The sequence below is a fragment of the Fusarium sambucinum genome, chromosome IV (genome assembly GCF_050947815.1).
Source record: "Fusarium sambucinum isolate potato_lamoka chromosome IV, whole genome shotgun sequence".
Lineage (NCBI taxonomy): Eukaryota > Fungi > Ascomycota > Sordariomycetes > Hypocreales > Nectriaceae > Fusarium > Fusarium sambucinum.
Genome location: NC_139291.1, coordinates 1,916,810 through 1,944,259, shown reverse-complemented (window position 1 = coordinate 1,944,259; position 27,450 = coordinate 1,916,810). Strand labels below are relative to the sequence as shown.

At 46.8% G+C, this 27,450-nt stretch overlaps 7 protein-coding genes across 7 annotated transcripts; 4 read left to right on the top strand and 3 right to left on the bottom strand.

Moving 5' to 3' along the window:
- Positions 1–259: 259 nt before the first annotated feature.
- Positions 260–2,749, top strand: FSST1_000671 (P-loop containing nucleoside triphosphate hydrolase protein; the record flags this gene model as incomplete). Its single annotated transcript, XM_083233099.1, has 3 exons — positions 260–1,253; positions 1,303–1,494; positions 1,542–2,749. The coding sequence occupies 3 exons, from the start codon at positions 260–262 to the stop codon at positions 2,747–2,749; spliced, it is 2,394 nt and encodes a 797-aa protein (XP_083090853.1).
- Positions 2,750–4,121: 1,372 nt separating this feature from the next.
- Positions 4,122–5,070, bottom strand: FSST1_000670 (RTA1 domain-containing protein; the record flags this gene model as incomplete). The annotated part of the gene is made up of 3 exons (XM_083233088.1): positions 4,122–4,340; positions 4,392–4,808; positions 4,858–5,070. 3 exons carry the CDS (start codon positions 5,068–5,070, stop codon positions 4,122–4,124), a joined length of 849 nt encoding a protein of 282 aa, XP_083090852.1.
- A 3,853-nt stretch (positions 5,071–8,923) lies between these two features.
- FSST1_000669 (CHY zinc finger protein) lies at positions 8,924–10,966 on the top strand (the record flags this gene model as incomplete). Its single annotated transcript, XM_083233077.1, has 1 exon — positions 8,924–10,966. The coding sequence occupies one exon, from the start codon at positions 8,924–8,926 to the stop codon at positions 10,964–10,966; it is 2,043 nt and encodes a 680-aa protein (XP_083090851.1).
- Positions 10,967–13,903: 2,937 nt separating this feature from the next.
- Positions 13,904–15,770, bottom strand: FSST1_000668 (major facilitator superfamily domain-containing protein; the record flags this gene model as incomplete). The annotated part of the gene is made up of 3 exons (XM_083233066.1): positions 13,904–15,046; positions 15,097–15,489; positions 15,537–15,770. 3 exons carry the CDS (start codon positions 15,768–15,770, stop codon positions 13,904–13,906), a joined length of 1,770 nt encoding a protein of 589 aa, XP_083090850.1.
- A 310-nt stretch (positions 15,771–16,080) lies between these two features.
- FSST1_000667 (uncharacterized protein) lies at positions 16,081–17,865 on the top strand (the record flags this gene model as incomplete). Its single annotated transcript, XM_083233055.1, has 1 exon — positions 16,081–17,865. One exon carries the CDS (start codon positions 16,081–16,083, stop codon positions 17,863–17,865), a length of 1,785 nt encoding a protein of 594 aa, XP_083090849.1.
- Positions 17,866–18,301: 436 nt separating this feature from the next.
- FSST1_000666 (uncharacterized protein) lies at positions 18,302–19,147 on the bottom strand (the record flags this gene model as incomplete). Its single annotated transcript, XM_083233044.1, has 1 exon — positions 18,302–19,147. The coding sequence occupies one exon, from the start codon at positions 19,145–19,147 to the stop codon at positions 18,302–18,304; it is 846 nt and encodes a 281-aa protein (XP_083090848.1).
- A 311-nt stretch (positions 19,148–19,458) lies between these two features.
- On the top strand, positions 19,459–20,342 carry FSST1_000665 (uncharacterized protein; the record flags this gene model as incomplete). The annotated part of the gene is made up of 2 exons (XM_083233033.1): positions 19,459–19,755; positions 19,809–20,342. 2 exons carry the CDS (start codon positions 19,459–19,461, stop codon positions 20,340–20,342), a joined length of 831 nt encoding a protein of 276 aa, XP_083090847.1.
- Positions 20,343–27,450: the final 7,108 nt, after the last annotated feature.

Genomic DNA, 27,450 nt, shown 5'->3' with positions numbered 1-27,450 from the left:
ACAACAGCTTTCTGCCCCGCCACATCTACATCGTGCTAAATTGTAATGGATGAGAGTCATACTTTTGTTTTCTTCATGCTCAAACCTTGAAAACTCTCTCATTGCGCGTATATTGCCTAGCAGATTCTATCTTTTACCTACAAATACGGCTACGAGCAGTCACTTTATCTTCTTTTCTTATATTCTCTCAACCTAAAGCCGAACCGCATTACCACACATTTATCTATCTACCACCAATTGAACGATCCAGTTAAACAACATGTCTCGCCACCGAATTGTTCATACGTTTGATGCGAACGATATCGTATCTGAATTTGACGGCGAAGACTACGAAGAAGAGGGAGAAGATGAGCTCAGCCCCGAGGATCGTCAAGCGATGGACGAGGGAACTGCAGAGGTCAGCAGAGCTCTAGGGACTGAAGCGAATAAGGTCACAAAGTCACAAATCGAGGAAGCCTTGTGGCATTACTACTATGATGTCGACAAGTCAGTCACATATCTGATGAAGACATTTATTGCCCCGGCACCCAAACCAGTAAAGAAAACGCCAGAAGGTATGTCAGTCTCTTTTTCTGCTTCGCGACGCCTTTTGGGTACTGGAGCAGACCACGGACGTCTATCAGGCGGGTACACCTCCGATATGAAACTTCCACCGGTCGACAAAGTTCCTGCCGGTTTCTTCAATGATATGCCATGGTTAAATATACCTCAAGAGCGTCAGACTCTCTTCGTCGAGCCTGAACGCCCCCGTGGAGGCTTGCTAGGAGGAAGCGAGGGTGCTCCTAAGATGTCAAAACTTCAAGCTCTTGCGGCTGCTAGGAAGAAAAAGACCGAAGAGAAGAAGGAGCAAGAAAAGCTCGAGAGAGGCGTCAACAATCTTTCTGTTGCCGAGTCACAAAAGGAGAATCAACCGTCTTTCAACCAGAGACAGCAAATCGCCAAACCCGCACCGCAAGTCCAACCTTCACGCCATGAAATGGAAGTCCAGAATAAGAATACAGCCAAAGACAATGAACATAGAAACCCAACTTATGCATACAAGGATGAACCCATGCCGGATTCTGTTCCCGAAGTTGGAATTGTATCTCGACCCAACCCATCCGCCTTAGCTCGGACGCTCTTTGGATCTGCTCCGTCCAACACCCACAGGCCTGATGTTTTTGCTATGCCTTACACATCCTCTCCATCTTTTCTTGCCCAAGCTTTCGCCGAGCCAAGTCCAGACGACATTGTGTTTGCAGCCCAGGCGAAAGGTTCGAGTTTTACAAGAACGAAATGATGAACTAATCTAATTCCATCCAGCCGGCAAACAGCCAGCAGCCAAGGCTACCAAAAAGCCCCAAAAGGAGAAGAGTAAAGATGTCTCCGAGGCTGAAAAAGATGTTGCTGGGCTCAAGATCGTTGATACGCCACCACCTAAGAGCAAGGGCCTCGACGTTCTTAAGGAGTATGAGAATAGCTCCAACAAGCGGAGTATCAGTTTTGTTGTAGTCGGTATGTTATTTCAGTTCGCCTTTTTGTGCTTTAGACTGATAATTCAGGACATGTCGATGCTGGCAAGAGTACCCTCATGGGTCGGCTGTTGTTGGAACTCAAATTTGTTGAGAAGCACACGATTGATCGGTATCGAAAGCAGGCTGAAAAGTCTGGCAAGCAGTCTTTTGCCCTCGCATGGGTAATGGACCAGAGGAGTGAGGAACGAGAAAGAGGTGTAACCATCGACATTGCGACAAATCACTTTGAGACGGAGAAGACTAGTTTTACTATCCTTGACGCACCTGGCCACCGAGATTTTGTACCAAACATGATTGCAGGTGCCAGTCAAGCTGACTTTGCCATTCTGGTCATTGATGCAAACACTGGAGCCTATGAGAAGGGTCTGAAGGGGCAGACAAGAGAGCATGTGTTGCTCCTGCGGAGTTTGGGTGTTCAGAGACTCGTCATTGCTGTGAACAAGCTTGATATGGTCGGCTGGTCACAGGAGCGCTACGATGAGATTGCTCAACAGGTCAGCGGCTTCCTCGCGGGTCTTGGGTTCGTGTCTAAGAACATTGACTTTGTTCCGATATCCGGTTTAAACGGCGACAATCTTGTGCGTCGCACAGAAGCCACTGCAGCATCTTGGTACACCGGACCTACTCTGATTGAGGCTTTGGAAAACTCAGAGCCGACAACAGCACGAGCCCTCAAGAGCCCGTTCAGAATGGCCATCTCTGAAGTTTTCAGATCGCAACTTGGCACCACAACGATTGCTGGCCGAGTCGACGCAGGTTCATTTCAAATCGGCGATGCTTTGTTAGTTCAGCCAAGTGGAGAGGAAGCATATGTCAAGTCAATCATGGTTGACTCGGACATGCAAGACTGGGCTGTTGCTGGACAAAATGCCAGTGTTTCCCTTACCAATATCGACCCCATTCATATTCGAGTTGGCGATATGATCTGCCATACGAAGAATCCTATCAACTGCAGCGATAGCTTCGTCATGAAGGCCATGGCATTTGAGCATCTCATGCCTATGCCCGTGGACCTCCATCATGGACGACTGCATTCGGCTGGACAGATTGTATCGATCACGGCATCACTTGACAAGGTCACCGGAGCGGTTGTCAAGAAGAAGCCTAGAGTTGTTCAGCCAGGTGGTGTGGCTCGGGTATCTGTCAAGTTAGCAGCCAAGGTTCCTCTCGAAGCTGGGCAAAGAGTTGTCATACGAAGTGGAGGTGAAACTGTCGCTGCTGGATTATTGGAATAGCAATAGATACATAATAGAACAAAAGTATATTTCTTGTTGAATCATCGACTCTCGATTCTTGCCATGACAGTTGGTAGTGAAGTGGTAAGCTTAACTCTCTCTCGTATCCTTTATCTAATCTTGGCTATTGATATGCCATCGGTATAGTTCTTCTTCCTTAAAGGGGTGGATCCTTGATTGTACTTGATGGTCATTTTATGGTACTTAATTATAAACTTGGCAGGGGCATATGAAGTTAGCCCAGATGTATGTTATACTTGTGAACATCCTTTAAGCTGACTGGGCTGAGCCCCTGTCCATGCTGGAACATGACGAACTGACATCTTGTTGATGAACTTGGTGTTATTGGCTTCAGAGTAGTCACGAGCAACCAATGCGACGACCATGCTGTTAAACGTGAGATAGCATATACTCAGTAGCATTGTATGTATAATCATCATTTTTCTACCTCGTGTCTACTAGTTTGGCAGCTGTATATTCTTGACGGTAGAAGATATAACGTCAGGCTGTCACTGGACCCACCATCTGCTTCTTGTCACCAATCTTCTTCATGGTGTCAATAAGTAATACACAGACATGATCACTGAGGAGACTTTTTCAGGCAAACTCACCTACCTCTCTCTACAATTGTTTTAGTACTTCATCATCGGTCCTAGTGTAGTTGCAGGTATAAATAAGTAAGTGCTTGCATAATAACATTCACAACTTGAAGCAACTTCTATCTACAGAGCCTAAAAACTGGCGAATATTAAGAAAAAGAAAAAGAAAAGAAAAGAAAGTGAGGATATCTCTCTCGGTGGTAGGAGTCGAACCTACATCTCTCCGTACCCGAATAGGTACTACAGGCTCCAACGGAGACCTGTTACGAAGTGTGCTCCCGTTGCACCACACCAAGTTGGTTATTTTAACAGTTGACGGTGTTAAACTAATATATATAGGCATTCCCCAGCTCATGTAAGTCGTGTTGCCCTGTATCATGTTGAAGTCTCTGTATTGCAGCGTTTGCAAAGAGCAATCGACCAGCTGCCGAGCAGTGCAAAGATTCAGTGCCAGCAAGTGCGTATCAGAAACCCAACACTATCCTGTCTGCATCCGGCCAACGTCTGATTCTCAAGTCTGCTTTATTCCTTTTGTCAGTGATCTGAAACGTTCTTGTTGGCCGTTCAATACTAAGGCCACAAGAGAAAGTCATAACACAGGCGCTGTTACGAACATGGATTCAACACAACTTGAGAGACAGCCCGGCGGTTCTGCTCTAGACGAACATTTCTTCTATATATGTACCAATCTACATCTTGGTAATCAACTTCTGCGAACTTGAATCCTCTTGTCGTATCCCAGCTTTCTCTCAGACAGGTCATTGCAAAGAGCACTACTTTCGACGTTCAGCCAACTCAACACTGTCTCCAGACTGAACGCCCTTACATCGACCTCCATTCTTCCCCAAATATCGACACGGGTGATAAATACAAAATATTCCAATGGCACCGACCATTGGCAAACTCTCGAAAACCCAAAAGAGCCACTCGTGGTTGAAGGCATAAGACCCCCTTCCACCAGCGAATTCGACAACGCGAAATATACAGCGAATCTACCGAGTTAGTCTACACGTTTTATTGGAGAGGGGGATAACGAGACCTACCATGATCAAGATACTCGAGATGTACACCGAGAGAACCACCTTCTGCCATCCCTTGGGTGCACTATCAATCGCCATGCGACCTGCTAGAACGTGGAATCTTCGAAAAACGCAGATAAACAGCGAAAATGCCACAAGCTGAAACGCTAGACCAGAGATAAGTATCTTGACTCCGATCCTCTCCATCTCCCCCTGCCAGTTGTCAGAGCTCGCAACCCCGGAACCACTTCCCTGAATGAGGAACGCAATGACATCGCATACGACAAAAATTGGTGTCAGTTGTCGACCTGGGATTTTAAGAATTCGGTGACGTGATGGGGGGAGAACAGCAAGTATTAGACGACTGATGAGTAGGTAATTCCCTGCTGCGATAAGAACGGGAGCTAGAACCGTATACGTCAAGGTCATGACAAAGGGAGTCTATCTTATTAGCTAGAGACCAAGAGGGTTTCTCGAAGGATTGTATTACTATCTCGTATGGGTTCTGGATGGAATGTATTCTGAGGTTGTAGGCAGCGACCTCTATGGCTGAGCCTACGACGACAACAATGAAGAACCAAGCTCGATATCTGATGAGAGTCTGATAAGCGAGGACAAGGAAGATGATGCCGTATATGGCAGTTGCGATTATAGCAAGCGGTAAGGATGGATTATACATCCAGATAGACTGTTTGTCTGCCATTTTTCTGGTAGATAATCTATACTGGCTAGTTGAGAATGGTATAAGTCGAGTGTTTGTAGGCTACCAAGTCTATTCGCTTGGTGCCAACCATCATCATCATCATTTATCATTTGTTATATACATATTTTAGAAAACCGAAGTTACGCAATTCATCATTTCTGAAAGCGACGGATACGCTGCCAAGCATCAAGGTTTCCTTAATAGATGTGTGCAAAAACGTGAGGATGCTTATCCTAGAAAGGGGACGGATTCTGGTTGGTTGTTAAGACGTGGATTAGTTGCGTGGCCCTGGATATGAAAGCGATGAATGCGAGCTTAGCAAAGACGAAGGATACGAGAGCCAATCACAGAAAGGGCAATATTATTCTCATGAATAAATCAATGAAATGAGATGGGATCATTGATAGTAGACCGTGACCTACATGATAACCCATCACGGGTATATGTTACAGTAAGCTTGCACTTGCAGATCTCGTTAACATAAACATGGAAGCCAAGAAACTAAAAAGGCAACACTAAAAAGTAAAGACCCTGATTTTAGCGGCATCTACTATCAGGCATCAAAGACAAGACCAACTCTAGACTACAAACCGGCAAAAAGGATCGGCATAAGAAGAAAAGACATCCGGAGCCGAGGCGTCGCCAACTCTCACGCGATGAAGGTATTCACATGAACACCCGGCGGTTACCCGGTTCTCGGCCGTGTTGTTTATTGCCTCAAAAACAAGAAGAAGTAAAAAACCTGCAGGCACATGACGCTGTCTGTCGATACTGACAGCTGTGGGCCATTTCTCACGATCTCAAGGCGTGTGAGACAATACTGCTAGTTTAAGCGCGCTCTTTCTCGCTCCGCAGGTGTCTTAGACCCTGACTTGGCATAATTCGATTCTCGGGTCATCTTATGGGAAATTGAGGCAGATGATTGGGGTCGGTTGACTAGTGGCGCCAATCTGGCTTGGTGTTGCGGCGAGTTTACAAGAAGCGTGACCTGCTCTGGTCACGCAAAGAAGGATATTTTTTGTTTTATTTTATGATCAATAATTCACATTAAAATACATTTTCTTATTGGACCTGATGATCTTTTCTCTGTTCCCCGAAGTGTTTCAGACATTTCAGATGAGCAGAGACAAATAAACTTGGGCTTAACTATGGGGTAATCATATCCTCGGGCTAAGCCTCAGTAAGTAGCCATGTCGCACCCAAACACTGCCACCAGCCGCAATTCTTTCTATTGGATCGCATGTGAGGATAAGAAACTGAACGATCCATCAGAAAAGGGAAACGGTCAGTCAGACGAGATGATTTGTATTCGTGTCCCACCAACAAAGAGGCTTGACCGATGTTGTCAGTTTGAGGATGACTACAGTTCCAGTCCTCAATTTCGCTGTGAGAAGTGACTGCAAAGTTGCACTTGCGGTTGTACTTGCCACTGAGGGGCATGTGAACTGAGTCTGAATGAGGGTTTGCTTGCTTCACAATATGTACATGTGCAGATGGCGTGCATACAGGTTGAACGTGGGGAGTTTTAGACGGTGATCAAATAGGAAGTCTTGGATAAATCACCATATATATCCAGTAATGTAATAGAAGAACGAAATAGATACTGGGGGTATATAGCATATATATGTACTGGAGTTATTTACATTGGTCAAGCTGTCAATGCCCGTGGAATAGATACAGTAAACTGACAGTTCTAAGAATAGACAATCTAGATCAGAGAATTGAATCCACCGTTTCAACATATTCAGCGTTTACCAAAAGAAATAAAATAAAATCATAAACAAAACAGCCAATGAATAATATTGTTCTATTTAATTCCTGAAAAACGGTCAACTGTATGTAAGTACTATCCCAAGTCCCCTAAAGACCGGGTTCCCGGGCCTCACCGCCCACCGTGGCCACTGTAACAGGCCTATTCCCCGGTCATCTGCCTTTAATTTGCTGAGTTGTTCAACGGGCCCCCATCACTCAGTTTGGTGACTGACTGTCACTCCAAAGACATGCACACTCCCTCCCATCCCAACACCATCTTTTGATGATTATCAAAGAGCCCTGAACCTAGTTCCTGTCAATTAATGCAATAACTGACCCGCCCTATACCATTTCCCTTCTCCCCGGGGCTTACATGAGACATGCTCCATCGCTCTCACCGGATCTTTAAACTACAGCGACTACAACACAAGACAGCACATTGTTGACCTCTCTCATATGCAAGGAGCCGTTTCTGAGGCAAGAAAAAGAAAGAAATAATTATTCTCCTATCACAATGCCAGTTCATGGCTTGCTTTGTCCTACATGCAATGCTATGCCATGTAATGTAATGCGATGCGATGCGACGTAATGACCAAGCCCTGTCAAGTGCCATTCATTGAATCGATAACCTTTACTAATTCTTCATTTATCTTATGCTATTTTCCACTTCCACTGTAAAACAAGTTTGACTGACTGACTGCTTGTTTTCCCTTTGGTGCCACGACATACATCACGGCCTCGTATTGTGTGTGATATGATATACACCATAATCTATCACATTTATTAATACCTGATTGTTTGTCGTCTGATTCATTTTTGGGCCTCTTGTCTCTGGTATCTGCTCATCTCGAGACTATCAGGCAGCATCGATCAGAAACCCACACCCAATGAATTCGACTCGTATCATGGCCAAGACTTCAGCAGGCTGATAGATCTCAGCCACGCCGGGATGCACTTTCAACTTTAGCCTAAAGACCCCTTGCTCTGATCCCTTCAGCTACAGCTATTCTTCAAGTTACGTACCCTTCACCGACGTCGATCTTGTCAGCCACAGCCACCCCCCGTGACTCTTCCCAAAGTGGCATCTTCTCTCATTCCTCAATCTTGATCTTGTCTTTTGCGGTAGGTAGTAACTTCCAATGATCTTGTGCCATCTTCTCACGAGAGTCAAATAAACCAAACGGACTCTTTTCCGGAGCGGCGGCGGCTTCATGCATCGAGTCACCGTTCGTACTGCAAGCAGAGGTCAAATGAAACAAGCAAAGTCGATCTTGGGAGGCGGGTGTGACCGCAGCCGATAGTTTGCCCTGTTTCCTTTTTGTGTAAGACAGCAGTAACAGACAGCCAGAAGCCGCATATTACCCTTCTGTCGAGTCCAGTCATTCATTACTGTCCCGGCTTATGTGGATGTCGTCCTCGTGAACTCATGGTGTTACTCTGCTTGCGTATGAGCACAGCAGGTAGTGACTGGTTTTTGACAGACATAGACAGAGTACCAAACGGTAAGTAGATGTAGTCAACCCCTCGCGAATTGCCCCTGAAATGGATGGATATGAATTGACTTGAGTTTGTTCTTGTGTCATGTCATCCGATGCATTTTAGAGCATGGTTTTGGGGCCATCACCAACCTCACAACACCATTGATTTCTTTTTGACTCATTACGAGAAAAAGTCACATAAATTATGACTCAAATATAATTAGCTCTACGGTTGATAGTATGAAACATTAAATTAATGGCTATTTTTCGCTAAAAGATGGATTCACTCTCGATAAGTAATGACGCGCTGTGAGTCACTTCCCAATTCGAGTTAACAGCTAATTTCTTGCTCACGTAAGGAAAGAACGACTCCAGCATGTGGGGTAGCTCGCCACTACAACAACATCACGATAAAAGCATCTACTTCTCGCTGCTTCCACTAAACAAATTCATTCATCTCTGTTCGAAGTGCCAGTATTTTTAGGCCAAATATCATACAGAAGCCCACAGTTTTTTATTTGCGTGGCGTTGGGCATTTGCTTCGACTACATTTGTTTCAACTTCAATTACCGCCAAAATACTACTCCCCCAGCAACAGCAACAACCCACTTCTAAAAAACGTCATGATTTCTACAAAATCAAAACCAGACTCGCCGCAGACCCGTAAGCAGGCTGTGGCTGAAGCTTCGTCATCCCGTGTAATTCCCAAGCCTGTGCCAGAATCTCAGGCTCAGGATCCCAGGACATATCAGATCGAGCAGTTGCGTCGACGGTACTCACCAAAGGAAACCGCCGCCCCAGATGGTGCAACTTCACTAGTCTTCAGGATTAAGCCCTCAGATCCCGACTTTCCATTCGAGCTATCCGCTCTTGAGTGTGATATCCGTGTTCCCCAGGCTTACCCGGATGAGACGCCGGTGTTGCATGTAAAGAACAAGGACATCGAGAGGGGTTTCAGTATCAACATCGAGAGAGGATGGGACTCACTTGTCGAGGAGAGGCCCGGAGCCACCTTGCTCGCTTACACTCGAGAGTTGGACAAGAACCTGGAAAAGTTCCTATCTGAGCAAAAGACCGAGACAGTCAAGCTCATGACTTTTAGAGACACGAGGCATGTGGAGGCACAAAAGACTCAGACAGAAGAGCCAGCGCAGCCCAAGCAGCCGTCTAAGCCTGCTCCGCCAAAACCTGCTCCACCGCCTGTGAGGTATGTTCCAGAACCGTCATACACGAAAGATGAAGTCGCCGCTGCGAAAGAGCGGCGGGCTGCCGAGATTCGCCAGCTCGAGGCACGTATGAAGAGGACGCCTGAATACCGCCGTTCACCAGACGGTGTTGTGTATACTCTACCGCTAGAGCCACAGAAGCGTTCTCAGCTTCCACCAGGATTGCAGTCTGTCAGAAGTCTTCATCTAATTATTCCTTTGCTTTACCCCCTGCAAAACCTTCGCATTCAGCTCAATAACGTCGAACCCCAAGATGCGGAGCCTGTGGAGGACCTCTTTTGCGAGAAAGCTGAGGAGCAGCAACATATGTCTCTCATGAGCCACCTGAACTACCTTGCACAAAACATTCATAAGCTTGCCAAGCAAGCACAGGCCCAGGCACCCAAGGTTGAGACACCTGCACCAGCTGCTGAAGACGAGTCTCAAGATACAAAGGAATCCGCGCCAAAATCTGAGAATAGCCACATTCAGGTGATTCCACGACCCCCCGAGTGGTATTACGTTGCCGGAGACGATGAAGAGAGCTCTAGTTCTGATGAGACTGATGATGGTGGCGCCGTGATAGAGAACGAGGAAAAGGAACCGCAAGTCTACATGCCAGGTGAAACCCCTGAGCGTGGCACTATGTTGTCGTTTCCTTCGATTGAGTTACACGGTATCGAACTCCTTCAGCTTGCCATCTTGGGTATCAGCATTAAGTGCGAGCGATGCAAGGCAGTGAACGAAGTCACGGGTCTGAAGCCCGACGTCGAAAAGACGTCGAGCTGCAAGAAGTGTGCTGAAACATTTGCCGTCAAGTTTCGACAAACGCTCATCCATGAGAATTCTACACGGGCTGGATTCCTCGATCTGGCAGGGTGCAAGGTGGCAGACATGCTACCTAGCACGTTTGTTCCTACTTGCGGGAGGTGCTCTACCCCAGCTCCAGGTCTCGTCTCAGTACGAGGATCATCAGTGACAAACGTCTGCCGAGACTGTCACGGTCATTTTACCTTTAAAATTCCCGAAGTCAAGTTCTTGTTCATCACCCCGGGGTCTCGCCCCCCACCAACCTCCGGTCCTCGTCGGAAACAAGAGAAGCTTGGTCTGCATGCGGGAGACCAACTGCCCGACAAGGGTACATGCTCGCACTACCGAAAGTCATATCGATGGTTTCGCTTCTCATGCTGCAGCCGCGTACACCCCTGCGACAAGTGCCATGACAAGCAGGAAGACCATATAAATGAATGGGCCAACCGCATCATCTGCGGCTGGTGTAGCCGCGAGCAGAATTACTCATCGGCTGTCGAGGCGTGTAGATTCTGCGGTCGCTACCTGATAGGTAAAAAGGGAAGGGGTTTCTGGGAGGGTGGAAAAGGAACGAGAGACAGGACGATGATGAGTCGGAAGGATCCGAGAAAGTACAAGAGGATTGGTACTTCGGCGGCCAGAGAAAAGTAGTGTTTGGAGGAGGACTATTCTTGGCGAGGTTTTTGTCACAGCTGAGAAGCGCCAGGGTGATGGCTCAGCGTATAGTAACTGATGGCTGAATAGTATAATAGTACGAGAGAGTCACTTTTTGTCAGCTTGAATGTAACCCCAAATCAGCTGAACCACATGCTCATTGCCACTGGTCCTTTGATCTTTCCAGCGGTTACGAGCCGCCATAGAGACTGTGATGTTTTGTACTCAGTGTGAAATACCTGCAACCACTACAAATAACAAAAGAGAGGTTTCGCAAGAAGCCAAGAAGTACACAATCTTGGGACATGTGAAACGTGGAGTGGTGGGGGTCATTGTAGTCCCTCTGTGCGATCCTCTGGTTCTATTCTGATCGGTATCTCGCTGTAGACGCGATATGATTTGAAGATGGGGACTGTAATGGAGTGTCACATTGAGTTACGAGGTGTTTGTGTGAGTGCGCGTGTGGGAGTAGCAGTTATCTGGCGGCAAAGATTGAATAAATGGCTTGCGAATAAGGAATTAGGAATTGAATTAATTAAAAATGAGAATAACATGATTGAATGGGTATTTGTCCCATTTAGTTATCAGTTGGAATGGTGGTTGCAATTACGAATTTCTAATCGAGATGGAATAACCCGTTACGATACTTCCCCAGGTACGTCAATCACGCAATTATCTATCATTGTCCGTGATCATTACAAGATACGTATATAGGTTTATAGAGCATGGTTTATCGATGTCCACGTCAATATGCGGATCAAGATTGGATGTCATGTGAAGATGCAAAAAGAGAGATAAAATACCGCAGAGTTTCTGCGATATCGGATACAGTTTTGTCTTGGAAACCCAAAAGACAGCTGATTTGAGTTGAGCGGTTTCGGCCGCGGGATGGCAGGGAATCAAGTTGAAGGCGTGGGATGTCATCAGATGTCTTTGATAAGGAAACATAAAATAATAAGGTATGATACATTTTACTACCTACTGTGGGAGTGAGGTGTCAAGAATATGCAGGTACCATGCTGCCAAATGCCAATATATTGTAAATGTCACGTAGCTTTCCGTGCCGTCCCAAACTTACTTACTATTTATCTATATACAGCAACAAACCTGAAGCCATCGTCAAACGAGTGATTCAATAGGGCCTTGACGTGCCAAGGCGTATCAATTTACCCCACAGCCTTTTTTTGACTCTAATTTAGGGATGGACCCTTGTTGGAACGTCACAAGGCCATGAAGCAATTCCTTGAATTCGTCTCCTTTAAGTGTTTTGACGCTAACTGTCATTCACCAACGACCATTTGAGACTGGACCAACGTGACGTGTGCTGGTACCTGATTAGACTGGTTCTTTGTCTCATGTCTCGATGGATGAGCATCAAACATGAATAATGAGAAAGGGGGAATGAGAGAAAAGAGGCGTTTAGAAATGCGCAGATCAACGGATAGAGCCACGGACCGTCAGCCGTCCATCACGGGACCTAAATGTGGCTGGCCAGGGATAGTCTCAGTTATATGGTGTTTGCTAACTAGAGCCAACCGAGTTGAAAGAGTTGAGTTTGCGTTCGGAATGAAGATACAGTATCTGTAAGTATGTAGAAGAATGACCTATCCGTACTTAATTACAACCTTTTGGCACATTCCAAGCCTCTCTTTGTCTACGTATGATCAAGATTATGGCCAAGGACATGAAACGACTAAAGATAAGAGACACCTCGGCTCGGTCAACGTGGTTAGTTAGTCTTATCACAAACACTTAAACGACAACAACGGCGCCGCCGAGGACATCAGACACACACCCTTCGCACGTGCATGCCTTGACCTTTCTTCTTTCTTTTCTTCTTCTATTCCGCGATTCATCTCTGACCATCTGATCTAAATAATGGCAGCCTTGTCTCATGCCATGCCACTAGCAAACAAAAACGACTCAGACACCCTCCGCGGGTCCTCTTCCGGTGCCCGGGATGACCCCTGAATGTGACAGACAAGGGGTGTCTAGCCCTTCTAGAAGGTCAAAGCCTGGATGCGAAATTGAGCTTTGTTTGTCAATTGATGCGCAGCCATTTAATTAATTTAATGGGATCAGGAATCATAATTGGTTCTATTAAATTGGTTTATTGTTTGTCAAAACGGTGGTTAATGAATAGGTAATTTATTCCCAAAAGGTTACCGTTTCCTGTAGACTATTGGTTTGCTATTGCTCTTCATACTGTAGACATATAACCTCACAAACAAAGAGCGAACCTTACGACTGCATCACTATTAAATCTTTGTATTCCTGCTTGTGAGCTGTGACGGTGGAAAGGTGACATATTATATGCTCTACCGTTTTGGTCGCAGTAACAAAATAGACAATATTTTAAAACACGTGAAAAAAAAATAGAAAAATAATAAAGGAATCAGGCTAATTGACACTCGCCTATGGCACCTCATCTGATGATATTTGCCGAGATACGGATACAACAACGAGGAATCGAGTCCGGGACTCTAGACCCATGATCCCCGCTATAGCTACTAAACTATTAGGCAACTCCCTTCCCTTGTAGGTATCATCAAAACCGTTCAAATTAACCCCCGGGCAACAAAGACCAGGTCTTCCAAAGCTTGGTAACGAATAGGCGAGTGCCTAAATGCTTCACCTGATACCCGCCATAGGATCTTCCCAATCTCGTTTACCGTCCTCGGCAAAAAGAGACTGAAAAAGAGGCGTGGCCGGTCGATCGATGGGATGCAGACTCATCTGGAACGAATGAACCCTTGACTGGTCTCGGTATTGGAAGTTCCCACAGACTTGGGACGAAACGAAAGCTTCGTGGAAGCAAGGGGACTTGAATTGGGCATCTCTGACCGAGACAAGAAGCCTCCGGGTTACTTCTTCGGGGTTACCAGACCAAAACAACACCTCCGAACGTACAGAGCTCTAGGAGCTACCGGACCGTCAAGATTCAGGCTCTGATCTCAACCGTGGCTTCAACCATGCCCAAACTTGGCCTGCAACTGCATCCCGGAAGTCGCTCTCTCGACCCGAATTCTCCTCTCCCTGCTCCCCATCCCTGGTCTTGTCCTTCTCCTTGGGTTCCGAGTCCCTGGGTAGCTTCGGGCACCCTGCAAAGAGACAAAGGATTAGACCTACACCGGCCATGATACTCCCTGCCATCCAAATCTTCTTGAGCGCCTTTGCCACGGCCATGTTCATGAAAGTGCGACCAAAGCCTCCACTTTCCATCGCGGCTCTCATTAGCTGCATGGCATTGTTGACATCTATGCTGCCCAGACCCACCTTTTCCAGCTCCTTGGCGAGCTGAGTCGAGAAGATGGACATTCCAATCGCGATGCCCAGACACTGACCCAGGGTGCGCAGCACTAAGATCATGCTGATGCCATGACCCGCATCTTCCTCGTCGCATGTGGCTTGTACGCCAATCGTCATGACCGGGAAGATGAGGCCCATGGCGATACCCATAAACATGGCCAGCACCAAGATGGTCGAGGTCGAAGAGTCTTTGTCCAGGATCGTCAGAACCCCAAAGATGGTGACCAAAAGACTCCAGCCGCCGACCAAGAACCCCTGATACTTTCCTGTCTTTTGCGCTACTATCCCTACCAATGCTGCCATGGGAGCAACAGAGATCGTTGCCGGCAAGGCCCATACTCCTGTCATGAGAGGAGATTGGGACTTGACGCCCATGAAGTAAACAGCCAGGTAATACAGCACCATCCACATGAGAAGACCGTGTAGCGCCGCCATGCCAAGATGGCAGATGGTTGACCACTTCCGGAAGAGGCCTTTTCGAAACATCGGTCTCTCGACCTTTTTCTCATATAGCCCTAGAGCAATAAAGGTAAAGAAAGAGATAACAAAGGGGACAATGACCGCTGCTGACTTCCAAGGGAAACGAGAGCCACCCCAAGTCAACGGCAGTACCAACGAAACAGAAGAGATAATGTAGAGCAAGATACCAACCCAATCAATGTTCTTGATGTCGCGACAGTTGCGCCGATGTTTGTCGTATCCCATAAGAGCCCAAGCTCCGACGAAACTCAGCACAAGAAAAGGCAAACTTCCCCGAAAGATCCAACGCTGTGGCCAGTCAGTATATGCGTACAGACACGATGTCAGGGACTACTTACCCAAGCAGTGCCTTTGCCCTGAACGATAGCACCTCCAACAAGAGGACCGGCAACCGTACCCAAAGCCCAGGAAGCCTGCTGATACGCCATGGATCCAGAACGCTTGCGAACGGAGTACAGGTCTGCCATCACCAAACCCGACAGTGCCTGCGGTCCCCCAGAACCAACACCTTGGATGGCGCGACCAGCAAGAAGCATCACGCTACTGTTGGAAAAACTCGAGATCATGGATCCAGTCATGAAGAAGACCAAGGAAGCGAGGTAGGCTGGTCTTCGACCAATGACATGGGCGAGTTCGGCAAAGATGGGCTGGGAGATCGAAGAAGTGAGCAAGACGGCTGAGCCCATGCTCAGACTCAGTGAGAATGAGGCATTGAGCTGATGGGCCATGGACTTTACTATGTCAGCAATGGTTAGGAGGTCTTTTGCGAGGGACTTACGGGGAGGATGACACAAATAGACGTTCCATCGAAAGCTGAAATCATTGTCACCGTGTTGAGGACGAGGATAATTCCCCGTCTTCGCCAACAACACATCTCTCGCACCGACTCTTTCTCGGCTTTTTCGATGGTTGTCGGGTCAAAGTCGACGTTTTGGGCCAGCATGGGCATGGTGCCCTTACCAGCCTCAGACTCGGACTCTGCGCGTTCGTCTTGGAAGGTTCTGTTTGCCATCTTTGATTCGGTTAGAGCTTGTCACTCTTGTCAAGATGGCCGAAAAGGGATGGAAGACAGGAAGGAAGCGGAAGAAGGAAACAAGGAAAGGCTCAAATAGTCCATCCACGCGACAGCAAAGCTTTTTGAAAACTATATGTTTATTGACTTTCTGTTGGGAGGGTCTGGCAATTTCTCATGGGGCAACTTGAAGTTTATTCGTGGCCACATCTTATCAAAAAGCATACTGAGCTCGACCACTCGAGAACAAGACAAATTTTCCCAATTTTCCCTCCACGCTTTTGTCGCTGTCTGCCATTCACTGCCCCCAATGGAGTTCCCCAACTGCCAAATGCTTCTTGCTAGCTTTCTGTTGTCCAGTGTGATATACTGGAACGCGTACTTTATCGTCGATTACCTCCTCAGGAAGCTCGCACCAAATGCCTACCGCCGGTTGGAAGAAGACGAGCTTCGTAAGCTTGTTCCTCTGATATTCGCGATTCTTCGGGCATTCTTTGGCCTCACAGTTACCTTTCCATCGTGTATCGTCGCTGCCGCGACAACACCATGGGGCGTCGATCAGCCCCTGAACTCTTATGGTCAATTCTGCGTGGTATCGCAAGCCGCTGGATGGGCCAACGAACTGGCCCTGATACGATTCTACTCTTTCGAACTCTTCGTCCATCATGTTATCTGCCTCCTTGTCACGTCGAACGTTATCCTCTCTCCAGCGGTACACCAAATCAAGCCTTTGTACATCTACTATGCATCACTGGTTGGAGATGTTGGACCAGTCTCTGTGACCATCCTCCGATTACTCGGCTACCGCTTACAGACATCCAAGCCAATGTACTGGATTTCTCTTGCGTCGACCATGGTCTTGATCTTTGGTCGTATCGGGTGCGCTCTTTACACTCTCACCCAGGTCATGACAGACCCTTATAACTTCACCGACTGGGCATGGGTTCTATCAGTTCTACTCTTTGGATCCTACTCGATCTACAATGCGGTCCGTAACTTGCAGCGACTCGGAATCATCAAAGTCGATCCTAATCGGTACAGTGTCATGTACTTCAACAAACTGAACATCCCCATCGCAAACATGTATCTGGCACTCGCTTGCAGTGCTTCATTGCTGTCGACTTTGTTCCTGTACGGAATCTACCTCGATCGACCTCTGAGGATGGGAGAAACACACCTCATCTCCTTGCATGGACTCATCGCAGTGGCCTTCGGGCTGACCGGGGCCTTGTTACTGAGAATGACATACATCATCGACTCCCTCCCGAATCCATGGGGGAAGTTGTACGTTCCATTTGGAGTCTTGATCACTAGTCACTGGGCTAGCTTCATCACTCGTCATACCACCTATTTTGACCGTGATATACTCTTGGCGTCGTTGGGTATCAGTGCTCCTCTTTTCTTCGTATTTTCTCGAACAGCCCAATACTACACAGTTAAGGACGCCATGGCAGCATCTGACGAGAAGCTCCCCGTGGATAGTGGCTACAAAAGACTACATCTAGAATCCGTCATCGAACATGCCACGATATTCCTCCTAGCATTGGGCTTCTCGGCTTTTCATGGTACAAGTCCATCGGAAACGGCACGCCTGGCCATTTGCGCTTCTCTGATACTACAGCTCAGAGACCCAGGGGACGATCCTATGTCTGGTGCAAATGTGGACAAGATGATAAGTACTTTGGTCTCTCCGACCAAGCTGGTTACATCTAGGCTTTTCATCATTTCCATTACTGGATGGTACGTTGGAAGCAGAAGTGACCCTATGAAGGCTATATCGCCTCGTATGACTCTTGGTGCGATTGTTGCCATGGCTTTCTACATATCAAAACCCTTGATCACATCCAAGCCATGTCAGGGAATTCCGGTACCTCGCAAGTCCAGGAAAACCTACACCATGACGCTCCTCTATGTCTTCTTCTGTACCTTGCAGGTTTTGATGGTTTGGCAGTATGCTACCTTTGAAGAGGGCACATCAAAGACCAGTCTTGGATTCAAGAACTTCCGTTCTGTTCTGTCAGACCCATTCACTTGGGTAGGGCTTTTGCACATGGCTTCACTGCCTATTGTCGTTCTCAAGGGGGCAAGTGGGTAGCAGAAAAGTCGGCCCTTTAAGTCCCAGGGTATAAAAATAAGTAGTCTAAGTCTAAGGAGCATAAACTGACCTACTAATTTCGTCTCTTATGCTTCCGGCGGTCAATTTTTATAACAATCTGAGGGAAGGGGGCTAAGTAGGTAGTAATAAGTTTTAGGTGATGAACAAGGGGCAGGATTTATATTATTTTTATTTGCAAATCATTTTGCGTTAATACTACTCTTGGATATTATAAGGTAACTTCTACGCGGTAGAAGTTCATGTTTTTGTGATACGACCAACCATAATACAACCAACCATTGTCAATTCAAGGGCCATGACGGCATCTCTTGGGGTACTCTTGGCCCTGCCGGGGTTGTTCCTGCTGCTGTCTTTTCTTGTGCACACTAAGTTGCACAAGATAATGCCCATCAACTTCCATTTGGGGTTGTTCTCTCTAAGAGCCACCAAAGCTGGTGTTTTGTCCTTGCTGAGGCTGTCCACCGAAGAGAGACTGCTTCTCCTGTGGCTCCCCGTTGGTGATATATGAACCAAAGGTCAATCTTCCCTGGGGTTGATGGTAGGTTTTAGATGAACTGAAAAAGAACGGCTTCTCCTGTTCGATCTTGGGAACGGGTTGACTGGAAGGTGTTGTTGGTCGTGGTCCCGTAATTGGGCTCGGTACACCAAATACAACTGGCGGTGTTTGGCGTCCAAAGGTAGAACGATTGATCTTCAAGAGTCTCTCGCTCTCGGTGAGTCTGCTCTTTAGGCCCTTTTCACGGACCGTGGCGGCTTCAACGTCGGCTCTGGCCTTTTGCAGTTCTTTCTCTACGTCTGCGATCTTGTTCTCAGACAACTTCATCTTCTCTTTTGCCCCTTTTAGGTCTTCATGGGCCTGTTCGAGCTTGTCTACTCGATCCTTCTCTCTGTTCTTGTAGGACGCGAAATCGGTTTTGACAGTTTGGAGCTCCAAGGCCAACTGTCGCTCTTGGTGACGCGAAGTTTGGAGCGCGGTTTCCTTTTCCAGCAGCTCCGCGTGGGGATCTTCGACATTCTTCTTGAGAAGAGCTAGGTCGGCGATGTGTTTATCAAGCTGGGTTGTCAAGCTCTCCTTTTGAATGCAGGCTGCTTCAAGTTCCGAGATCTTTTCCTTTAGCTGGTCGGAAAGATGTTGCTCTCTTTGTCGTGAGGCTTCAAGAAGTTCGGATTTGGCATCGAGAAGCTGTTTGAGCAGCGCGCATTTCTCCGACGTTGATTCCTGAAGTTGTGCGGCAAGATCGCTTTCCCGTTGAGACGCCATGACTACCTCTGAAGAGTATTTCGCACACGACTTTACACAAAAGATATAATGAAGACATGTGAATGTCAGGGACGAGAATCAGAGAGAAGTTAAAAAGTGAATTCTTTGCTGCCTAACGGAACAGGAGTGCTATCAGTGCTTGCCAGCTGCCAGGCATTGTCAACAGTGATTCACGGCCACCCTCCCTCCAAGCATAAATACAGGAATCCAAGCCCTCCAGTCACCTGCACAACTTCACTCTCTCAACATTCTCATTTCTCCCCAATTTAATCTCCCAATAAACACTACTCTCACTCACCAAAGCTTGAACCATGCGGTTCGTTGAAGCCCCCTACCTGGGCCAAAACTCCCCCTACAATGCACTCGGAAATGCACTCGAAAAGACCCTGAAGGAAACCGAAGAAAAGCTCAAAGCTTCCGAGAAAGAGAATGAGCGACTCTCTCTCCGAATCGCATCTCTCATGGAGGAGCGACACGAGGAAGTTGGTAAAATGATGGAATTCAACTACCGTCTGCTCAACCGGCTCGACTCGCTGCGAGACGATCACGAAAATCTCAAGAAAACCGTCGCTGCTTCCAACGAGAAGTTCGAGAACAAGCTTGCCCACGTAAGAAGCACGCTCAAACATGATATACATGAGATCAACACTGACATTTACAGTACAAAAGCAAAGCCTCTGCGCAAGAGAAGAAGATCAACAATATCAATGAATCTGCCCTCTCCCTGACCGACGAACTCTACGAGACATCGACCATCACCACTGCCACCGTCAAGGAGCTGCAAGAGGATGTGGAGGTCTTGGCTAGGTGGAGGAACGAAGTCAAGGTGGCTGAATACGAACTCCAAGCTAAGCAGACTGAACACGAACTCCAGGCTACGAAGGTTGGGCGCGAACTCCAAGCTAAGCAGGTTGAACACAACTTCTCAGCCAAGCAGACTGAACGAGAGTTCTGGGGAGAGGTTTACTTCTCGCCACGCAGTCAACATGGCGAAGCCGCGTGTGAGGAGGGTCGCGGTATCTCAACTCGCGGTCAACGCGGTGCATGGGGTGACTCGGCACGCAGTCAACATGGTGAAGCCGCGTGGGAGGAGGGTCGCGGTATCTCAACGCACGGTCAACGTGGTGAAGCACACGGATGGTGGGGTTCTGCTATCTCGACACGCGATCGACGTGATGAAGGAGTTGGAGAGTAGGGTCCTACTGACTCGACACATGATCAATGGGGTACATGGGGTGAAGCACCTGGAGATCGATGGTAATCTCACATCAAGGATCATGATGAACTTGAGGGATCAACAGCCTAATATGGTTGTTAATGGTGGTGGACCTTCCGTACAGCTCTGTCACTAAGACGCAGTGGACTACACACAGCAGTGTGATCAAAGGAAGCTGAATGATCAAAAAGTAGCAATACAAAATGATCCGGAAAAAAGAACAACATAAACCCTACCCCTTATTGACCGCCCAGAATATATTCCTATTTGCCTTCCTCCTCCTTAAAATGACCGCTGGAAGCATAAGAGACGAAATTAGTAGGTCAGTTTATGCTCCTTAGACTATTTATTTATGTGGTATAAGACTTAGGAGGATATTGTTTCTACTACTCAGGGCATGAAAGCTAAATCTCCATACTCTCAGGATAGCTCTAGGGTTGTCATAGATCACGGTGTCATTTGACTTGCCAACTATGTCAACTCGGCGATCTTGCGAGTCGGAGTTGAAATATCAAAATATGATTTACGGCGCGAATCACCTGAGGATCATGTAAATGGATATCACCAGGACTGATTTGACATCATTGTTGATTAACGGATCCTGCCGTGATGTAATGGACGCCTTTGGCGATCCGATCCAGGACAAAGTTTAGGAACAGAAAGCCACATCAACTGGAATTGAACGCCAAGTTAGTCTATTGTCTTTGGTTCCTGGCTAGTGAGGAATGCATCATCCATCAACTGACCTCTGGTCAAACGCTTATATTGTTATGTGCACGCCTGAAGCTGATCGCATGTGGCTATTCCATGTCATGATATTATCCAGGAAAGGGTTGTGGAGTGAATATATTAGATGACATCTCTCCAGACTATGAGGCTGATTTCATTGTCGATCACGTCGGTACGGTTTTGGGTAAAGTGACACGTGTATGGGACATGATGTGAAGTGTTTCTGTACGGAGATTTAAATATTGTCTGATACAGATACAACTGGCAACACCCATGGCAACGTGATACACAAACGCCTACTCAATGTGAGTACAGAGTACAACTTCGCCATTGCAGGAATAGGTCAAGCTTGTAACGGTAAATGGGAATCTTTTCCACAATCAGCACCGTTAACCTGATCATTCCTTGGCACGCATGCTTCGACTTACATAGACATATTGTAGTCATGTGAAGCTACATGGGGGTCATCGCGGGGGTCTTGCCTGTTTCACTCTTGATAACCGTTGCATAACCAGTTTCAGTTCAAACAATTAGATCAACTAAACCAATATTGAATACATATGTCTCTAATCTATTAAACTTTGTGTGACTGACAGTTGTTGGACCCTCTGACATCATCTTAAATCCTTCCTTGACCGAGGTGCTCGAATGTCCATCACGTGTAGGAAACATCTAGGCTACCGCAGCAAACACAGATGCTCTCTCAACACCAGATCAGACTTTCTGGTGTATCATCTTACATTCCTATCACATTTTATTGTGTCCAGTGACTGCCAGCGCATCGCACCGACTCGGCCCGTCTGCCACCCATTCCTTATCTCCATGTCCCGTAGTAATAGACTGCCCAAGCACAGCAATTCGAAAGGGTCTCATTCTCATGTCCCAGCCCCAGGCCCGCGGATCAGACCCTCAATGCATCCGCATGAATGAGATGTCAAGCTTCCCAGGGTTCTCCGCATCACCAGGCCTACCCCCATCCTGGCTCATGCATTGAGGGGCGACCAGAACCATCACATGTTGCCTGTCAACCCCGAAAGAAGAAGCTGTCATCTTAAAAGGAACGGCTCTTACAAGTCCAGACTGAGTAACTGAAGATGACACGGCCCTTAGATCCGACTCAAGAGAGACGCCCCCGTTTCACTCAACGGCATAATTTCTCCGTCGGCTATCACCCGTTTGCTTCCCCGGACATGGATGTTTGTTTCTGCCAATTTCCGGCTCTTTGGGAAGTTGGGGAAATCCGGACGAATTTGGGGGTTTGTTCAACCCGACCGATTGTCTGCAATGAAGGAGGGTGTATCAAAGTTGACAGCGAAGCAGAACAAAGCATCCAGAAAACCAATGGCCCGGAAGCTCCCCGTGCCATGATACCGTGTCAGCTGGCTCGGAGCTCTGCAGGCATCATGATATACCCGATAACCTGGGGTAAGATGATGGATGATTTGATACCCAGTCCAATCCAATCTTCCAACACATGCGCGACCTGCCTCTCTAAGCCTCGGGGCGCAGGCAGATGCTCAACTGCTGATTAGCAGATAAACGGCCATTAGGCAAAGGTGCTGTGAATCGTGCGCATCATCTTGGAGATTGAACATCAGACGCTACGACGAGCATCAGAAGACACTCTCGGCTACACCACCATGCAAAATCACAGCACCTTTCTCAAACATGATAGACAGGTTACAACCGATGAACATGCTTGCTTCTCGATTTACAGCAACCCAGGCCGGTGGTAATTAATCGTCCGGCCTAACAAGTAAGCTTTGGCGATACGGTAGCCATGCCCGGCATCGTCTCAAATCAAAGCTTCAATCCGGTCGTTTAGACAGGAATAGTAAGGCGACTTTGCAACACATGACTGTTAATTTAAAGTTGACGATACCACATCTTCCAGCTCGAAATAGGCGACGCCAAGGCGTAATTAATGTCCTCTCATTGTTCCATCAACCCCCAACCACGGTTCAATTACCGGCCGCGGCACAGCAATCGATCGTATTATACTACCAACAATAAACTCTCGGCAGCAGACAAAAGGGGCAATGGTTGAATGCGGAGAAGTTGTCCTACCACGTGCTGGCTATGCTACTGATATCTATAGCCTCCGAAGTCATAAGCGCTAGAGCGTGCGTTAGGGTGATCAGTTCGCTAATGACTGATAACTCATTAACCTTAAGAAGGTGATGATGGTGTTCTCAAACGGGCATCTTCTGTCGGCATCCAATCCGATGCGGTTTGAAGATTTAGAGAGGGCTGTTCAGCCGCGTTCTAAGAAACCTTCAAGTCCCTGTAGCCTCCCTCAAGTCTATTGTTTGTGTCTTTGTTGAATCGTTGTCAATCGAGTGACAAACTATCCCATCCGTGCAGTACAGTAGCTCAGATCCCCCTCATCGGCGACTCCGTTGAATCCATAAATCCGCATCTCCGTATCAACCCACATGGCAGTTATCGATAATACAATGGTGGAGTGGATGCGTATTGTATCAATTTCGCCTCCTCGTGGCTAGGTACATAACACAGCACAGCCACGAGAATTTCACGTGTCAGGATTGTCCAGATGTCACTTTCGGAGGTCAGTCGAGACGAGGTATCCATAGCCGATTCAGCCAAACTCCAATCACAAAGCCGTCATTGTCATGTTACTGCCGGACCGACAAAAGGCGGCCAGATTATCGAAACGTCAGTGGCCGTTCAAACAACAAGAAAAAGGGCCGTGAAATGCACGAGGCAAAAACGGTGATGAGAGAGGGTCCAAAACACAACAATGGCTTTATTGAGGGGCCGAGGATCGCCGTAGAGTCGCCGGCAGCCTGTTGGCTCTTATCAGTGGAGTTGAAGTTGGAGAAGGGGGAAAATAGAAAAGGAAAAAATGAGAAAAAGAGTGGATTTATCTGTATCAAAGAGGAGTTCTTCCGTTTCACTGGATCCATTCTGGATTTGCAAACTGTATGTATTCTGGCATTCTGTTTGGTTCACTTCAGGACTGGCGGAGAAGAAATGATGCAACATGTTGACGAGGTTTTTGCTGCCCAACTTGAACCGTTTGCATTAGAGTTTACAAGGCTGATGACCAGGGAGTTCAAAGTTCAGTTTTGAGATGCGATACACGTTCTCCACTAAGTCTGAGCGAGGTTTGACTAACAACTTGAACTTAAATGAAAAGAAAAAAACCAAGGAGGTGGAGATGTGGTTCGAGTTAATTAAAAAAAGAATAAAGAAAAAAAAAGGATTATTGAGTATTCTAATTCGTCAAGAAAGATCAGTACTAGGTAGTCGATGTTACATTCTCACTATAACTTGTTCAAGATACTGCGTCATTTCTTGATTTCTCCAATACCGTGGATGACTGTCTTTTCAAGCCTCAACGGCTTTTAATTAGTTTTTGGACCGCGTGATTGAACAAGATTGACTGATTTAATGGATGGTAGCATGGGTTGATAGCAAAAAAGATGGTGTGAGCCAGATCAAAAAGAGAAGGAATCTTCTTCTCCATGTGCGGGAGAAGACTTCTAGAAGGTCTCAGCTTGAGTCGTGAGTGATTGGCCGGGGCACTTCGGATCTGAACAAGACACATCAGACTAAAAAATATGACCAAACCACTTCTAGACAGACAAGCCTGAGGTGTCGATGTATTCGTTCGCGCGCTTGTGTCACTTGTAACTGGCACTAAACGAATTCCGACAGCGGCCAACACGAGCGCGGCTAGACCGAGAAATGTATGCAGTAACATTAACGGTATGCAAGGTGAAGTCGGCGAATATCCGGGCACATTAGCCGTGGTCACCATCCGAATACATTACCGAGCCGAACTGAACTGACTGAACTGAACTGAACGGCCGGTTTAGAAGTAGACGGGCAATGTCTGTGTCTCGTGTCCTTGTGTCATAGTTAGAATGACCTCTATCGCAACATACCGTTTGCGACACCGGTTGATCGACAACGAAACAACGCATCAATATCGGCATCAACAAAGCAAAAAAACGAGCACCTCGTGATACAACACTTTAGATGCAAAAGAAAACAAGATCTGACATGTTAGACATGCGATTGGGCAATAAAAAAAACCTGACTCCAAATCTAAATCAAACCAAATCTGGGGTGTCCCGAGACGAACCCCCCCAGAATATGACGTAGTCCGGGGGGGGGGGGGGGGGGGAGGCAGATCTCGATTGGCAGATCTGGCAGAAATCATTTCAATTACAGTAATTGTCGATATCAACTCAAGTTTTCGATATCAACCATCTTTTGACTTTACCAGCCTTGCATACTGCATAATCCCCTGGAACAACTGACGTTGACTGATCACCAGCCTTGACCTCTGGACCTTGAAAGCTGGTTGCAACCACTCATTTCTTGAAGTGTACAATCCCCATTGCACATCTCCATCGCGATATGGCGACATGTGCCTGATTTCGATTTGATTCTCGCACACCACATTGTTTTGATTAGCCATGCTCTATTTTTCATTTTTATTAAATAATAATTAATTGAATTTTTCATTCTCCATCGATGATCTCAGACTGTAACTTGAGCTCCACCGTTTAGAGACACTACCCTCTATAATAGGGATCCGTAATGTACGGTAGAGCACCGTCTAAACTGTTTCTCTTCTATTAACTCCGTATTCATGACACACCTAATCTTACAGAGTCCGGCTTCACGGTCTGGTCCCGGTCGGCTATTTTGATTATTTACGTTTCAACATGAAGGTGTTGAGTAGGTACGTAAGTTTCCGACTCTTCTTCGTGACTACGACCTGGTTACCCCGTGATTTCTCGTTCCCGGTGGATGAGGTTCCACTGAACCCCAGTGAACCTTTTTTTTTTCTGGGGAAATGCTGTCTGTCAACGTCAGTGCCTTGATTCAACATGACAACTATTCCAATTGTTTTACAAATTATCAGGCATTTTAGTCTATATAATTGATACGTTGACTGCCATATTCCCCTGAAACGGATTGCTGTCTTCTACTGCACTCGGGGCTTGATCGATCCTGAGCCTAGTCTACCCCACGAATCATGCAAACCATGTCATAGGCCACGAGGAATTGCCCTTCGTTAAGCAGGCTGAAAAGGCTTACTTCGGGCAAAAGGTTGATCAGGTCACTGGAGCATGACCACTTTTTTGACTGGTTGGTTCCTTGACAGTGACAGCTGGTTTAATAGAGCCCACGTGAGGTTCGTTCTGATGTCAGCCATGGCTTGCCTCTTTAGATCTCTCGGCATTCCTTTCGATTTCGGCTCAGGTACTTTGGCTTGCTGGTGTGCTATGCTGAGCTGTTAGACTCTGCAAGTGACCTTGGGACACTTGGCAAGAAAGAAGATCTACATCCACGGGTATGTATTATTTTCGGATCGGATGCTCTTGTCCGGCATCTTATCAAAATGTCAAAGAGTATTGCTATAGAGCACGCAATTGTTATCAGGCGGTGAATAAATGCGCGGCATTAAGCACATGCACGAAAGACGGTCAAGGTTGACCTGAGCTGAAGATTGAGCAATGGATGCAAGAAAGACCCTCCGCGCCATAAAAATACACACAAGACCCTTGTTACATTCGCATCTCTCTTTTTTCGTTATGCGCCATAAAATTCCCCAGGTTTCCGTTTCCGAGACCAGTTGGGCGGAGAAATGTCCGCCACCACCGGAGTTGGCTCCACACAGCCGACTGTCTGACTGTCTGACTGTCTACATAACTGTAACTGACTGACTCTGTCTGCCTCGTGTCATGAATAGACCAATTCCAATTGACAAGATCCCTTGGGAAGACATAAGTAGTTTACCTGTGCTAACCCGACAAGATTTACAATATAGTAAATACAAAAGAATGGCACGGCCACATCGATATAAACTTAGTGATGATACTTCAGAAGGACCCTGAATGTGAAAAAGATAATTTGACTCCACAGTCCAGACCGGGCAATGTACATATCAATAGGCTTTTCAAGTAATCACGGGAACATTCTTGAAGATGCCAGTGAATTATGATATGTCAGTGATACTGTAAACCTTAGATTCTGGGATGGGAGCTTCGAAACATGGCCTAAAATAATGCAGGGTCTTCTTCGCCGAGATACAGTTTCTGCTGAGGTGCCGATCGGTAATTGAGACAACCTGATTTGCCTTATTTCCGATCACACTCCCCCCGAAATTCGAAAAACAAATCAATTCTTAGAATATGATTGGATAGGATATGACTTTACCCATGGGGGGTCTGGTCTAAATTTTATCAATATTTGGTTTAGCCTAAACCACCAACAGCTTTCTCTCTTCTCTTTTCTGTTATAACTTTTCAATGTGGATGACATCTGTCACTTTTTTTTTTCTTTCACTTGGTTCTGACTCAGAAGAAGCATCATCCAA